The sequence below is a fragment of the Podarcis muralis genome, chromosome 12 (genome assembly GCF_964188315.1).
Source record: "Podarcis muralis chromosome 12, rPodMur119.hap1.1, whole genome shotgun sequence".
In the NCBI taxonomy this organism is placed as follows: Eukaryota; Metazoa; Chordata; class Lepidosauria; order Squamata; family Lacertidae; genus Podarcis; species Podarcis muralis.
Genome location: NC_135666.1, coordinates 9,586,093 through 9,602,299, shown reverse-complemented (window position 1 = coordinate 9,602,299; position 16,207 = coordinate 9,586,093). Strand labels below are relative to the sequence as shown.

The 16,207-nt window shown below is 46.3% G+C and overlaps 1 protein-coding gene across 1 annotated transcript in view; it reads left to right on the top strand.

Annotated features, from left to right (window-relative positions):
* The window catches only part of LOC114607438 (mitogen-activated protein kinase kinase kinase 3-like), a 111,961-nt gene that overhangs the window by 32,946 nt on the left and 62,808 nt on the right, over nt 1-16,207 (top strand). The window contains exon 2 of the mRNA XM_077936707.1: nt 14,065-14,147. Within this exon, the coding sequence (XP_077792833.1) occupies nt 14,138-14,147 (10 nt within the window). The 5' untranslated portion in view covers nt 14,065-14,137. The remainder of the gene's footprint in view (nt 1-14,064; nt 14,148-16,207) is intronic.

Here is a 16,207-nt window from a genome sequence, read left to right as displayed (position 1 = left end):
GCCACTCAGTTGAGGAGAAGTCCACCCCCCCTTCTGCCATTTTCAAAACCACAAATATGATAAACTCTTGTGGTATAAGAGAGTCACAGATGTCTTGTGGGGGCAGATTTGTGAGTTTTTTCGTTCTTGTTTTTATTATGTATTTTGTGTTTTTATCTTGTATTTTTATGCTGTGGATCGCCCTGAGATCTACAGGTGAAGGGTGGCATACAAATTTGATAATAAAATGCCAACAAAGGTCCGTATAGTTCAAGCTCTGGTTTTCCCAGTAGTGATGTATGGAAGTGAGAGGTGGACCATAAAGAAGGCTGATCGCCGAAGAATTGATGCTTTTGAATTATGGTGCTGGAGGAGACTCTTGAGAGTCCCATGGACTGCAAGAAGATCAAACACATCCATTCTTAAGGAAATCAGCCCTGGGTGCTCACTGGAAGGACAGATCCTGAAGCTGAGGCTCCAGTACTTTGGCCACCTCATGAGAAGAGAAGACTCCCTGGAGAAGACACTGATGCTGGGAAAGATGGAGGGCACAAGGAGAAGGGGGCGACAGAGGACGAGATGGTTGGATAGTGTTTTCGAGGTTACCAGCATGAGTTTGACCAAACTGCGGGAGGCAGTGGAAGACAGGAGTGCCTGGCGTGCTCTGGTCCATGGGGTCACGAAGAGTCGGACACGACTAAACGACTAAACAACAACAACAACAACAACAATAATTGTCACCCACGTTGCAAATGTGAGGAAATAAAAGCAATTGTTTTTAGTGGTGTGTGCCCATGCTGTTCTTGTGAACTGGATATTTGAAGGCAGGGGGCTGTTTGTGTGTATAAATCAAAGTGTTGGTGGTTGTATCAGCAGGACAACACGAGCGAAAGGAAATCGTAGCATCATAGAATTACACAGTTGGAAGGGACCCCAAGGGCCATCTAGTCTAACCCCTGTCAGAGGTGGGTGTGGGGATGGGGACAAAATTTGAGTGAGTTCACATTTAAAAAGCGAACCTACCTAACTTTCACTTTCAAGAACGCTATGAGAACCAAAACCCAGCTGTCCTTCAAAATCCACACTTCTCTGAATTTTGCAGTGCAGATCTCCAGTGTACAAAATGTGTATAAAAATGCATATACTGGGATAAAAGTGCCCATAAAAAAATACATACATATATATATATATATATATATATTTGCTTTCGTATATTCACTAATATATATATATATATATATATATATATATATATATATATATATATATATATATTAGTGAATGTAACATTTAACAAAATACATTCTGTTTGGGAAAATTGCTTTGCCAACATGCATATACAGTGGTACCTCGGGTTAAGAACTTAATTTGTTCCAGAGGTCTGTTCTTAACCTGAAACTGTTCTTAACCTGAAGCACCACTTTAGCTAATGGGGCCTCCCGCTGCTGCTGCGCCGTCGGAGCACGATTTCTGTTCTCATCCTGAAGCAAAGTTCTGGGTTAACGGAGTCTGTAACCTGAAGTGTCTGTCACCTGAAGCATATGTAACCCGAGGTACCACTGAATTAGGGCAAATTACATTCAGAGATGTGTATCAGGAGAAATTAGCGCTAACGTGCTGTTAAATTTGCATGATGACTTTTAAAAAAAATAATCATGCTGATGTGGAACTGGGGAGAACTGCACTTATGATTGGAAAGATGAGAAACTGAAATTGACCCTTTAGAGGGGAGCCCAGTAATTCCAGTCCTCCTGCAATATTGCCCCTTTTTATTCCTGCTTGCATTTGTTATGTGTTTATTTATTTCATAAAACGTATCAACAGCTTGATTTGTTTTTTTATTTAAAAAATTATTGGTAAAATCATAGAATCATAGAATCATAGAGTTGGAAGAGACCACAAGGGCCATCGAGTCCAACCCCCTGCCAAGCAGGAAACACCATCAGAGCACTCCTGACATATGGTTGTCAAGCCTCTGCTTAAAGACCTCCAAAGAAGGAGACTCCACCTCACTCCTTGGCAGCAAATTCCACTGTCGAACAGCTCTTACTGTCAGGAAGTTCTTCCTAATGTTTAGGTGGAATCTTCTTTCTTGTAGTTTGGATCCATTGCTCCGTGTCCGCTTCTCTGGAGCAGCAGAAAACAACCTCTCTCCCTCCTCTATGTGGCATCCTTTTATATATTTGAACATGGCTATCATATCACCCCTTAACCTCCTCTTCTCCAGGCTAAACATGCCCAGCTCCCTTAGCCGTTCCTCATAAGGCATCGTTTCCAGGCCTTTGACCATTTTGGTTGCCCTCCTCTGGACACGTTCCAGTTTGTCAGTGTCCTTCTTGAACTGTGGTGCCCAGAACTGGACACAGTACTCCAGGTGAGGTCTGACCAGAGCAGAATACAGTGGCACTATTACTTCCCTTGATCTAGATGCTATACTCCTATTGATGCAGCCCAGAATTGCATTGGCTTTTTTAGCTGCCGCGTCACACTGTTGGCTCATGTCAAGTTTGTGGTCAACCAAGACTCCTAGATCCTTTTCACATGTACTGCTCTCAAGCCAGGTGTCCCCCATCTTGTATTTGTGCCTCTCATTTTTTTTGCCCAAGTGCAATAAATCAGTTAAAAACAACTATTTAAAACAATTTTTAAAAAATAAAAAGCGATAAATTAAAAGATTAATATACACATCAACATGCTGGGTAGGCTTGTCCAACCTTGAGAGCCAGAAACATGTGCCTTTAGTGCAAGGCTTCCTTAACCTCGGGCCCCCCAGATGTTTTTGAGACTACAATTCCCATCATCCCTGACCACTGGTCCTGCTAGCTAGGGATCATGGGAGTTGTAGGCCAAAAAATCTGGAGGGCCGAAGTTGAGGAAGCCTGCTTTAGTGCAAAGATGAGGAAATCTATGGCTCTCCAGATGGACTCCGAATCCCATCAGCCACAGACAGCATGGTTAGTGGGCAGGGATTATGGGAATTGTAGTCCACCACAGGCTCCCTTTCTCTGATGCAGTGTTTTAATTAAAGCTAGTCTTCCTTTCGGATTCTTCATGTGCATTTGGAAGATGAGTAGCCCTGAATATATACGAAGCTGCGGGGAAAGATCTTATAAATATTCTTTTGAAATTCCAGCCGCCTTCATCCTGGAAACCCCTCGCGACTCAGGCATGCTCATTCCATAGATGGTAGTGAAATTAATGAGATGAGTCAGACCTGGAAGTCGATACGCCAAGTACGCACATTCCATCGCTCGACAACTTCTGCATAAAAGTCCCGCAAGGGTCTGAAATGGTTTTAAATGCTTTAACTGCTTTTAATTTGCTGCACCTTAAATGGTGGTGGTTGTTTTTTATAATGTTTTATAATTTTATAATTTTATTTCTGTTTGCGGTTGGTTAAGTATTTAGTTAGGGTGGGGAACAGTTTAATTTTAGCACTATTGTTTTTTGCTGTGCTTCTATTTTTATTATTCTGTTAAGTTATTATATAGTTTGTATTTTGCCTTTTAAGGGGAAGGGTCAGGGCTGCCTGGGAGTGGGCCTCAGCCAATAGAATGGCTGGGGCAGGTTCCACAGGAGGGAATGTATTGGGACACCCGATCTCAGTGATCACGGGCCGGAGGAGGAGTTACGCTAAGACCAGACCATGTCATTACCGAGGAGGCAGGTTTAGTCGTTGGTTGAGGACTATCCCTGCCTCCAGGTCTGGTCCTGACCGGAAGGATACTGGAATCAGCAAGGGAAACCCACATGACCTGAAAGTGTTGCTGTGCAATGCCAGGTCAATGATGAATAAAACCACTGCCATCCACGACCTAATTGTGGATGGAGGATTTGACCTGGCATGTGTGACAGAGACCTGGTTGGATGAGGCAGATGGGCCTGCCCTTGCCGCTGCTTGCCCACCAGGTTTCTCTTACGCACAGCAACCCAGGTCATGTGGGCGGGGAGGGGGGGGTTGCAGTGATTTTTAGGAAGTCATTAGTCTGCACCAGGCGTCCTATTGGGAAGACCCAATTTTCTGAGTGCATGTTCTGGAAGTTGGGCAATAGGGGCAGTACAGGATTCCTATTGGTGTACCGACCTCCCCGCTGCACCAAGGATTCCCTGCCCGAGCTGCTTCAGGTCGTGGCGGATATGCTCCTGGAGACACCTAGCTTGGTTGTCCTGGGGGATTTTAACATCCATGCCGACACGACCTTACAAGGGGCCGCTCGGGACTTCGTGGAAAGCATGGCCTCCATGGGGCTGTCCCTGAATAAGTTTGGCCCAACTCATAGCCGCGGACATGCCTTAGACTTGGTGTTTACCTCTACAGATGTTGGTGATCTGACATTATCTAAAAGCGAAACAAAAGAAGTGCCATGGTCAGATCACTTCCTGGTGCAACTGGACTTCTCCGCGACCCTTCCCCTCTGCAGGGAGGTGGGACCGATTCGGATGGTCCGCCCCCGCCACTTAATGGATCCAATTGGCTTCCAGAGAGTGGTAGGGGATGTTTTATCCCAAGTTGATGGCCTTTCAGCTGATTCCCTGGTGGCCCGCTGGAATGCGGAGTTAACCAGGGCTATTGACTGTCTGGCTCCGAAGCGCCCTCTCCGATTGCATGGAGCCCGGACAGCCCCGTGGTTTTCGCCGGAGCTGAGGGTGATGAAACAATCGTTGAGACGGCTAGAACGCCGGTGGCGGAAAACTCATTCTGAATCAGACCGGACACGGGCTAGAGCTCAACGTCGAGCCTACCAAGTGGCAATGGCGACAGCGAAGAGGGCCTTCTTCACCGCCTCCATTGCATCTGCAGAAAACAGCAGCAGGAGACTTTTTCAGGTAGTTCGCAATCTATCGGAACCACCTGCACCACCGGGGCCTGGTAGGGACCCCAAGATCTCCTGCAATGCTTTCGCAAAGTTTTTTGCAGATAAAGTCGCTCAGATTCAGAAGGAGGTAGACTCCACCGTGGGAGCAGGGCCAGGGTGGGAGAGTGCTAGAGTTCTGTCTGGTCCTGTTACATGGGATCAATTCCAATCTGTTACCTCCGAGGATGTGGACAGGCTGCTTGGACAAGTGAAACCGACCACCTGTCTCCTGGATCCTTGCCCATCCTGGCTGATAAAAGCGAGCCGGGAAGGGCTGGGCGATGGGCTCTGCGGGGTGGTGAATGCTTCCCTCTATGAGGGAGCCTTCCCAGACCCGCTGAAAGAGGCGGTCATTAAACCGCTTCTTAAAAAAACATCTTTAGACCCAGCCAATTTGGCCAACTATCGCCCAGTCTCAAATTTACCATTCTTGGGCAAGGTGATTGAGCGGGTGGTTGCCAGACAACTCCAAGCACGCCTGGAGGATGCGGACCATTTGGATCCCTTCCAATCGGGATTCAGGCCTCACCATGGGACTGAAACTGCCTTGGTCGCGCTGGTTGATGATCTCCGGCGGGCTAGGGACAAAGGTGAGAGCTGTTTCCTAGTTCTGCTGGATCTCTCAGCGGCCTTTGACACCATCGACCATAACATCCTTCTGGACCGTCTAGAGGGGCTGGGAGCTGGGGGCACTGTTATACGGTGGTTCCGCTCCTTTCTCCTGGGCCGTGTCCAGAAAGTGGTGGTGGGGGATGAGTGTTCAGACCCCTGGGCTCTCACTTGTGGGGTGCCTCAGGGTTCCGTCCTCTCCCCCATGCTTTTTAATATCTATATGAAGCCGCTGGGAGAGATCATCAGGGGGTTTGGGCTGGGTGTTCATCAGTATGCAGATGACACCCAGCTCTACCTCTCCTTTAAATCAGAACCAGTGAAGGCGGTGAAGGTCCTGTGTGAGTGCCTGGAGGCTGTTGGAGGATGGATGGCGGCTAACAGATTGAGGCTGAATCCTGACAAGACAGAAGTACTGTTTTTGGGGGACAGGGGGCGGGCAGGTGTGGGGGATTCCCTGGTCCTGAATGGGGTAACTGTGCCCCTGAAGGACCAGGTGCGCAGCCTGGGAGTCATTTTGGACTCACAGCTGTCCATGGAGGCACAGGTTAATTCTGTGTCCAGGGCAGCTGTCTACCAGCTCCACCTGGTACGCAGGCTAAGACCCTACCTGCCCGCAGACTGTCTTGCCAGAGTGGTGCATGCTCTAGTTATCTCCCGCTTGGACTACTGCAACGCGCTCTACGTGGGGCTACCTTTGAAGGTGACCCGGAAACTGCAATTAATCCAGAATGCGGCCGCTAGACTGGTGACTGGGAGTGGCCGCCGGGACCACATAACACCAGTTCTGAGAGATCTGCATTGGCTCCCAGTACGTTTCCGAGCACAATTCAAAGTGTTGGTGCTGACCTTTAAAGCCCTAAACGGCCTCGGTCCAGTATATCTGAAGGAGCGTCTCCACCCCCATCGTTCAGCCCGGACACTGAGATCCAGCGCCGAGGGCCTTCTGGCGGTTCCCTCATTGCGAGAAGTAAGGTTACAGGGAACCAGGCAGAGGGCCTTCTCGGTAGTGGCTCCTGCCCTGTGGAACGCCCTCCCAGCAGATGTCAAAGCAATAAACAACTATTTTACTTTTAAAAGTCATCTGAAGGCAGCCCTCTTTAGGGAAGTTTTTAATGTTTGATGCTGTACTGTTTTTAATATTCAGTTGGAAGCCGCCCAGAGTGGCTGGGGAAACCCAGCCAGATGGGCGGGGTATAAATAATAAATTATTATTATTATTATTATAGCTGAAAAGCCTCTCAACTGCAGGATTATAAAGTGGTTGAATGGCCTACTTCCTCACTATGATTGTGCTGAGTGATAGGGTAATCTGAAAGTTTACTGCAGGGCGGAATCATTGCGCATAATCCCAAATGCGTCTAGACCCAAGATCTCCCAAACTTGGGCCTCCAGCTGTTTTTGGACTACAGTCCCCATTATCCCTGACCACTGGTTCTTTCTGCTAGCTAGGGGTGTTGGGGGCTGTAGTCCCCAAACAGCTGGAGACCCAAGTTTGGGAAGCCCTGATCTAGACCAAAGACTCCAGAAAGTGTTATTAGGGACTGAAGTGTACCTTCCAGATTGAGAACATAAGAGCACTGTTCTCACAGTGGCCAACCAGATGTCTGTGGGAAACCAGCTAACAGGATTCGAGCACAATACAGTGGTACCTTGGTTCTCAAACGCATTGGTTCTCAAACGTTTTGGTTCTCAAACTCCGAAAACCCAGAAGTAAGTGTTCTGGTTTTCAAACGTTTTCGGAAGCCAAACATCCAATGCGGCTGTCAGCTATTGTTTCTGAGATACCTGCACCAATCAGAAGCTGTGTCCTGTGTGATTTATTTTGGAAAGGGTTTGGGGGTCTTCACACCCAAGTGCTTTTGGGTTATTGGGACCACTAACAGCAATCCCCCCAAAGATCTGATATGCTCCACAAGACCTCTACAAGAAAGTGTTGTCTATTCTCAGATAGATGTTGGAGGCGTAATGATGAAAAGGGGTCATTGAGTCATCTGATGCAGGCTTGCTCAATGATATATTCTTCTGGTGTGAAGTTGTCTGTATCAATTTTGTACCCATCAAAACTTTGGTATTTGTAGATGTTAATGTACTTTAAAACTACCGTATTTTTTGCACCATAACACTCACTTTTTTCCTCCTAGAAAGTAAGGGGAAATGTCTGTGCGTGTTATGGAGGGAATGCCTACGGATGGCGGGGGGATCTGCTGCAGTCGTGAGCAGAGGATCCATGGTTCCCCTTCCTTCCCTCCTCCGTGGCTCGCTTTGAAACAGCAAAGCGGGAGAAGAGCCACTGAGTGGGGAGGAGAGAGGGACAGAGAGCCTGCTTCTTTAAAGGAGCAAAGTGGGAGAGGAGAGGAGCCTTCTCCCCTTAAACCCCTCTTCTGCATTATTAGCAGCATCCTTCTCCACACACCCCACGCGTGCTCCTTGTCCCTTGAGTGCTTTTCCTTCCCTCCCCACTTAAAACGTGGTTACAAAGGACGGATCCACATGGATCCTCAGGATTTTTGCACTGGGTCATCCCAAATTCACCATCAGATCACATAGCATGTCCATGGCTACATCTTGCACCAAAAAAATCACGCACCCACTGTTGCCTGGGGCCGCAGTGGTGCAAAAACGTGGTTACAAAGCATGGATCCACATGGATCCTCAGGATTTTTGCATTGGGTTACCCCAAACTCACTGTCAGATCACATGTCTGTGGCCACAGCATGAACCACAAAAATCATACATCCACTGTTTCGTTTAGAATATTTCCCCCCCTTGTTTTCCTCCTCTAAAAACTACGTGCGTGTTATGGTCGGGTGCGTGTTAGAGAGCGAAAAATACGCTATATTTTTACAGTATGGGGATTAACAGACAACAAAAAGAGGATGTTGTGAACACTTATGGCTAGCAAGACACGTATAGTGGAAGTATAAATGCCCACCATCCATTAAGTAATGTTCAGTCTTTAATTTTAAGCTGTCTTTAGGTGTCCAGCTGCAAGTTTCGTTGTTCAGCTGCAAATTAACTGTAATGATGATGATTGCTCGCTTTTTCAAACCCTACACAGTTTGTTTCTTCAGCGCATAAGCTTGCATTTGAAACCGTTTCACATTATTTGGTCATTGCTTTTGCTAGTGCTATCCCTCTGCTGGCCCCAAGTTCACTAGAAAAAAAAAACCCTCTGACAATAATATTTTTGAACAGTACCACAGTACATTTTAAAACAACAAAACACACACAACCTCCTGTGCATTAGCTGGCAGGCCTCCCGGAAACTTGCTGAAAGTTAGTGTGGTGGAATCTTTTTAAAGAAAAGTTTTCTTTTCCTTTTCCGTTTGACTCTCTATTTTGCTTGTTAAATTCTACAGGCTCGGTCTATTGCTTCAACACCGCTTAGGAAGCAAAGGAAAGCCCCTTTTTGTTAGCAAATTGAATTAAATCCGGATGACTTTTCCAGCTTGAACTGACCTGCATTTGCAGCCGCTTAAAAATGGATCGACTGATTGAAACGAATCGGCGTTTTTTGTAATTTTTATGAAATGCCAGTTTACAAAAGAGCTTCAGTTATAGATAAACAGCCAGTGACTTCTCTTAAGACATGCATGTTTGCACACGTGTTTGGGAATATTGGCGTGAATCAAGCAGTGCCTCATTCTCATTAACGATGGTTAAGTGTGAATGAACAAGCATACTGGTACAGTGGTACCTCGGGTTAAGTACTTAATTCGTTCCGGAGGTCCGTTCTTAACCTGAAATTGTTCTTAACCTGAAGCACCACTTTAGCTAATGGGGCCTCCCGCTGCTGCCGGAGCACGATTTCTGTTCTCATCCTGAAGCAAAGTTCTTAACATGAGGTACTATTTCTGGGTTAGCGGAGTCTGTAACCTGAAGCGTCTGTAACCTGAAGAGTATGTAACCTGAGCTACCACTGTACAGTACACAGTTAAAAAATCACAACCACATTGTTCCTCCTGTTCCTGCTGTCACTGCACTACCGGAAGCTAAGCTATGGTTTGGTTTAGTGTTACCTGCAAAACCAGGCTCATTGTTTGTCTCCTGCAAACAAACCATGAGTGGTGAACCAAGAACAAACCTTGGTTTTGTGCCTCTGAAGGACCAGGTGCGCAGCCTGGGAGTCATTTTGGACTCACAGCTGTCCATGGAAGTGCAGTCAGTTCTGTGTCCAGGGCAGCTGTCTACCATCTCCATCTGGTACGTAGGCTGAGATCCTATCTGCCCACAGACTGTCTTGCCAGAGTGGTGCATGCTCTGGTTATCTCTCGCTTGGACTACTGCAATGCGCTCTACGTGGGGCTACCTTTGAAGGTGACCCGGAAACTCCAACTAATCCAGAATGTGGCAGCTAGACTGGTGACTGGGAATGGCCACCAAGACCACAATAACACTGGTCCTGAAAGACCTACATCGGCTCCCAGTACGTTTCCGAGCACAATTCAAGTGTTGGTGCTGATCTTTAAAGCCCTTGGCCCAGTATACCTGAAGGAGCATCTTCACCCCCATCATTCAGCCCAGACACTGAGGTCCAGCTCCGAGGGCCTTCTGGTGGTTCCCTTCTTGCAAAAAGTGAAGTTACAGAGAACCAGGCAGAGGGCCTTCTTGGTAGTGGCACCTTGCCTGTGGAACGCCTTCCCACCAGATGTCAAAGAAATAAAGAACTATCTGACTTTTAGAAGACATCTGAAGGCAGCCCTGTTTAGGGAAGCTTTTAATATTTGATGTTTTATTGTGTTTTTAATATTTTGCTGGAAGCCACCCAGAGTGGCTGGGTAAACCTAGCCAGATGGGCGGGGTATAAATAAATAAATTATTATTATTATTATTATTATTATTATTATTATACAGTTAATAGTTTGTTCAGCGTGAAACAGGCCAAACCATGGCTTAACTCCTAGTGGCAGTAGCAGGAGAAACAGGGAAGTGGTTTTCTAACTGCGTACCACCATACAGTGGTACCTCGGGTTACATACGCTTCAGGTTACATACGCTTCAGGTTACATACGCTTCAGGTTACAGACTCCGCTAACCCAGAAATATTACCTCGGGTTAAGAACTTTGCTTCAGGATGAGAACAGAAATCGAGCAGCAGCTGCACAGCGGCAGCGGACGGCCCCATTAGCTAAAGTGGTGCTTCAGGTTAAGAATAGTTTCAGGTTAAGAACAGACCTCCAGAACGAATTACGTTCTTAACCCGAGGTACCACTGTACTTAGTTTGGCTTAGCATTATGCAACACCCAGGCCAGTCAGTATGTGGATACACAAACAGAAAATCCCGTCTAGAAGAAGTGCTTCTTTAACAGCGAAAGTTGCAAATGTACAAAACAGGCCACTTGCCTCTTAGGTTTGGTGTACAGTGGTACCTCGGGTTACATACGTTTCAGGTTACATACGCTCCAGGTTACAGACTCCACTAACCCAGAAATTGTGCCTCAGGTTAAGAACTTTGCTTCAGGATGAGAACAGAAATCGTGCTCCAGCGGCATGGCGGCAGCAGGAGGCCCTATTAGCTAAAGTGGTGCTTCAGGTTAAGAACAGTTTCAGGTTAAGAATGGACCCCCAGAACGAATTAAGTACTTAACCCGAGGTACCACTGTACAGAGAAGATCACATGCTGCAAGATATGTATTGTGCATGCCAATGCTGGATTCTCAAGCAGGATCAGAGTAGACTAGATATTGTGGTGTAGAGAGGGAACTAAGATATTGCAGCCAATGGGGGTGAGCTGAGTCTGCTGTGACCCATATTCAGGGTGAGCCAATGAGTTGCTTGAAGAACAGGGGTTTTCCCAGAGCCTAGAGCCACATCACAGCCCAGTGTCCAGTTCTCCTGCTCAGGAAGGCTTAGCGCAGGAGCTTGGAGCTAGAAGGGAGCTGTTGCTTCAGCTGTGAAGCAGCCTGGAGTGAAACTGCTTCACCCTGGCAAGAGACAGGCATGCGTTTGCCGGTGTTCCCTCTCTCCTCCTGAGTAGCCTCACATTGCAGCTGGCAGCTGCAGCCTGTGCCCGGCTTGCCCCGGTGGTGATGGGAAAGAAGATCTAAGAGCAGATCTTATATACTAATAGTAAACTGATTTGTCGGGTGGATCCTTACATAGCTAAAACACCACCACCCACATGCAAGAAGTTGGTGTTAATAGGCTTGTGAGAATCCCAAGGTTTTCAGAAGTCGGGAAAAAATTTAATTGGAGAGGAAGAGACGCAAGGAGGATTGAAAATGCTCAGTGTCAGATGGTATTTAACACCAGTGAGGTTAGCAAAAATGTATCATACTCATGATAATAAATGCTGGAAATGTAAAGAGAAATAAGGAACCTTTTACCACATGTGGTGGACGTGCCCCAAGGTAAAAGACTTCTGGGAAAGGATTCATAATGAATTGAAAAAAGTGTTGAAAAACACATTTATTAAAAAACCAAAAGCCTTTTTATTTGGTATAGCGCGAGGTGAAATCCCCAAAAAGGATGTTACTTTTTTCCTGTATGCCACAACAGCTGTGAGAATATTGATAGCGAAGAATTGGAAGAAACAAGATTTACCAACTATCGAAGAATGGCAGATAAAGATGATGGACTATATGGAACTTGCTGAACTGACTGGGAGATTCCGAGACCAGAGAGAAGAGACGGTGGAAGAAGATTGCAAGAAGTTTAAGGACTATTTGAAAAAAATATGTTAATATTCAAATCCTAGTATAGCTTTGGAAGTGGATATAGGCTGTAGGGTTAGAAGTAGAAAATAGTGTATTTTATAAGTGATAAAATGTGAATGTATGGAGAGTGGAGAATGAACAGAATGGAGTGTTCTAGAAGAAGGCAAGGTTGGTTGTTTGGGACCCTGAACTGAAGTGCTCCACCCTGCAACATTTTGTTGCAGTCCGCGTTTGTATCTTTCCCATAGATGCACAGCTTGAATCTCCCGTAGATTGTTTCCAAATTCCATTTCCGTCATCGTTTTGGGGGATTTTTTTCATGTGGTGTTATCAGGGACAGGACTGAAACTTAAAAAGTCTTTGTCTCCAGCCTTGATGAATTCTGTCACCCTTTCGGTCAGGGTTTGTTTTGAAGCCGTATACGTCCTTCTGCCTCTTGCTTAAAGTTACAGAATGTGTGGCGGCATAGCTGAGTTTCAGTTCCCAAACAGAGCCATGTGGTTTCTCAGATAGGAAGTAGCAGCGAGCGAAAGGAACAACATGTTTAGCTTCAGATGTCCATTTCAGATTATTGGCTTGATGCATCTATCTCTTCTTCCTGCCCAAATATCTCAAAATAGGTTTGAATAAATATCCTTGTACTTGCTTTAGAGTCTGAAGATGTCTCGGGTGTTTACAACATTATTTTTAGATTGCACCTTGAAGTGATTTCTGTGTTGTCTATGGTTGTCATGCCTATTTGTGAACACTTTACAGTTTTCATTATGAGGTCTAAGAAGAAAATGCAGAGAGGGAGGGTTGAGGGTGAGTTTACTAGTGTACATATCTTACTGTGGTTGGTTATCTGCAAGTCGATACCTGGGGGTTTTATGTTAAAGGAGCTTCCTTTCTAGGTAGAAATTTGCAGGTGTTTTGTTGGTGTTGCAATGTTTGTGTTCTGCCACTAGGTGCCGCTAAAGCGTTGGTTGCTTTAGCATTGGCCTCAGCACACAGAACCAGCACTTGTCTGGCACCTAGTGAAATTAGAGTTGCCGTACAGTCATACCTCGGGTTACAGACGCTTCAATTCCGGGTTGCTTGATTTCGGGTTGCGCACCGTGCTGAACCCAGAAGTACCGGAACAGGTTACTTCCAGGTTTTGGCGCTTACACATGTGCAGAAGCGGTGTTGCAGGTTGCGAATGTGCTTCCCGCACGGATCATGTTCGCAACCCGAGCGTCCACTGTATTTTGAAGACCAAAAAGAGGACACATTTGCTGACTTCTGCTTCTAACTATGGATCGCTGGTGCAGACCTTTAAAGCCCTAAACAGCCTCGGTCCAGAATACCTGAAGGAGCGTTTCCACCTCCATCGTTCTGCCCGGACACTGAGGTCCACGCCGAGGGCCTTCTGGCGGTTCCCTCACTGCGAGAAGCCAAGTTACAGGGAACCAGGCAGAGGGCCTTCTCGGTATAAATTAATATTAATAATAATAATAATAATAATAATAATAATAATAATAATAATTACATACCCATGAAAAAGAGGGTGTGTCCTGGAAAAGGAGGACATATGGCAACCCTAGAAATAGTTCAACTGATTGCTGAAAACAACTGCTCCTTCAATGATTTAGGGCAGGACACACTACTGTGGGCCCAATTCAGACAAGGAAGTATTACAACGGTTTGACCTGACAAACCATGGTTTGTGCCTGCCCAGCCATTGAGAATGGGAAACCATGGTTTGTAGTGACTTTGCAAAAACCATGGTTTGGTGCTGTGTCTGAATTAACAGACACTAGTGACATATGTTGTTCTGCCTCCAAAGAGTTGACAGGAAGACACAGCACATGGGGAGGATGGAGGCAAAATTGCTGTGGTTTTCAGTCACATAAAGGTCACGATGAGACGCTTTTTTGGCACTCTACCATGTCTGTCTACAAGGTTCACTATCTAATAATCTTCATTCTTCCTGTCGCAGGGGCAGCCCTTGGACCTGAAGGCCTGTACGGCACAAGTGTCCTCAACTCGTGGGATACAGACCTGATGAAGATATGACCATGGGTAAGACTCCATTACTTTTTCCAACCTTGGTTTCCTGCTGGTGGCAGAGCACAATGGCGGACATTTTAAGTTCTGTCAACACTTCTGTGTGGTACCTGGGCCATCAATCAAGCGAGAGAACCAACAGGCAGAGTTTGCATTTGCTGCTAGATGCCCATGACTTTAATCACAATAGATGTCAGCCCCAGATTGCGACACTTTATTTTTTTAAAAAAAATAAATTTTTATTGGTTTTCCAAACACAAAATAAACACAAACAATACACAATACACAAACATACAAACATATAAACATGTATAATTTCGTAACCTTTTTTTCATACACCTTACTTCCCGGACTTCCCCATACCTCCCCTTTTCTGCATCCTTGTTTCAGATTGTGACACTTTAAAAGATTGTGGGTTCCATGGTGGACAACAATTAAGGATTTATTATGTTTTCTGAATGTATTGGGAAATCTATATAGAAAGGTTGCTTCTTTTGTGTACATTCAATTGCAAGATAAAACATGCGAAGGGACTTGACAGGAAGTCAAAATTGAAGAAAAGATTTTGTAAGATAAAAGGGGAAAAAATATTTATTTTCATTATTTTCATTATTTTTTTGTGTTTGTGCGGGTGTGTGTTTTGGATGGGATGTTTGGGAGGAAATAAGACGGTAAATAACAAATAACAAACAAAATATTGATGTATGTAATTTTTATTTCTCAGTTATATTTTGTGGTAGTATGGTTGTAATGTTTTTTGTAACACAAAATCATTCAATAAAAATAATTTTAAAATAAAAATAAAAGATGGTGGGTTCCACCAGGCAACAACCTTAGGGCCTGCAGAGAACCCCGTCTTTCTTAGTTGAGGGGTTGCTTGCTTTTTTGCGGCACGGGGTGCGTGGCGTGTTACCTGCTTTTTTGCCCCTGTTTTATCCATTTTGTGCATTTGCATGTGCTGGTAGAGTCATAGAATGGTAGAGGGACCACAAGGGTCATCTAGTCCAGCCCCCTGCAACGCAGGAATCCTTTGCCAGTGCAGGGCTCGAACCCACAACCCTGATATTAAGAGGCTCATGCTCTGCCACCTGAACTGTTGATGGCTTGCCTGGTTTGTGAGGAGTGGAGTTGTGAACTTTGCCATCTTTCATTCTAGGGAATTGGTATTTTATTTAGCAGGATTTAGATACTGTGTTGTTAAAAACACCACCCTTCTCAGTAGCATTATGCTATGACAAGTAGGCATTATCAGTTTCAAATGTTACCATATTTTTCGCCCTATAGGACGCACCGGCCCATAGGACGCACCTAGATTTTGGGGGGTGAAATAAAGGGAAACAATTTATTTTCCTCCCCCAGCCCCCAGAACAGGACCCAGAGCGATGCCGAAGCTGCGTGCAGCTTTGGCATCGCTCTGGGAGCTTGCGGGGCTGGAGGAGGGGAAAGCCCTCCACCAGCCTTCTAACCAAGTCGGGGGACAGCGGGAAAGGCACGCTGCGCCTCCCGCTGTCCCCCGAGTTTGCGGGGCTGGCGACGGGGAGGAGCAGGCTTCTCCCCCCCCGCCAGCCTTCTAACCAAGTCGGGGGACAGCAGGAAAGGCGCGCTGCGCCTCCCGCTGTCCCCCGAGTTTGCGGGGCTGGCGACGGGGAGGAGCAGGTTTCTCCCCTCCGCCAGCCTTCTAACCAAGTCGGGGGACAGCGGGAAAGGCACGCTGCGCCTCCCCACTGTCCCCCGAGCTTGTGGGGCTGGCGGTGGGGCTCTCCTGAAGCCTGGAGAGCAAGAGGGGTCGGTGCGCACCGACCCCTCTTGCTCTCCAGGCTTCAGCGAAAACCTGCATTCGCCCCATAGGACGCACACACATTTCCCCTTCATTTTTGGAGGGGGAAAAGTGCGTCCTATAGGGCGAAAAATACAGTAACTTCTATAGCTGAGTTCCTTCAAAGTCTGTGCTGGTATCACCTTTTCTGCGTTGGACGTCTCACCTGACTGTCTCACCTTTTAGTTTCTCACCTTGTTTTGGAGCTGAACACGGGCAGCGTTGCAAGCCTCAGTTGTCAGCGTTCCTCCTATGTGTA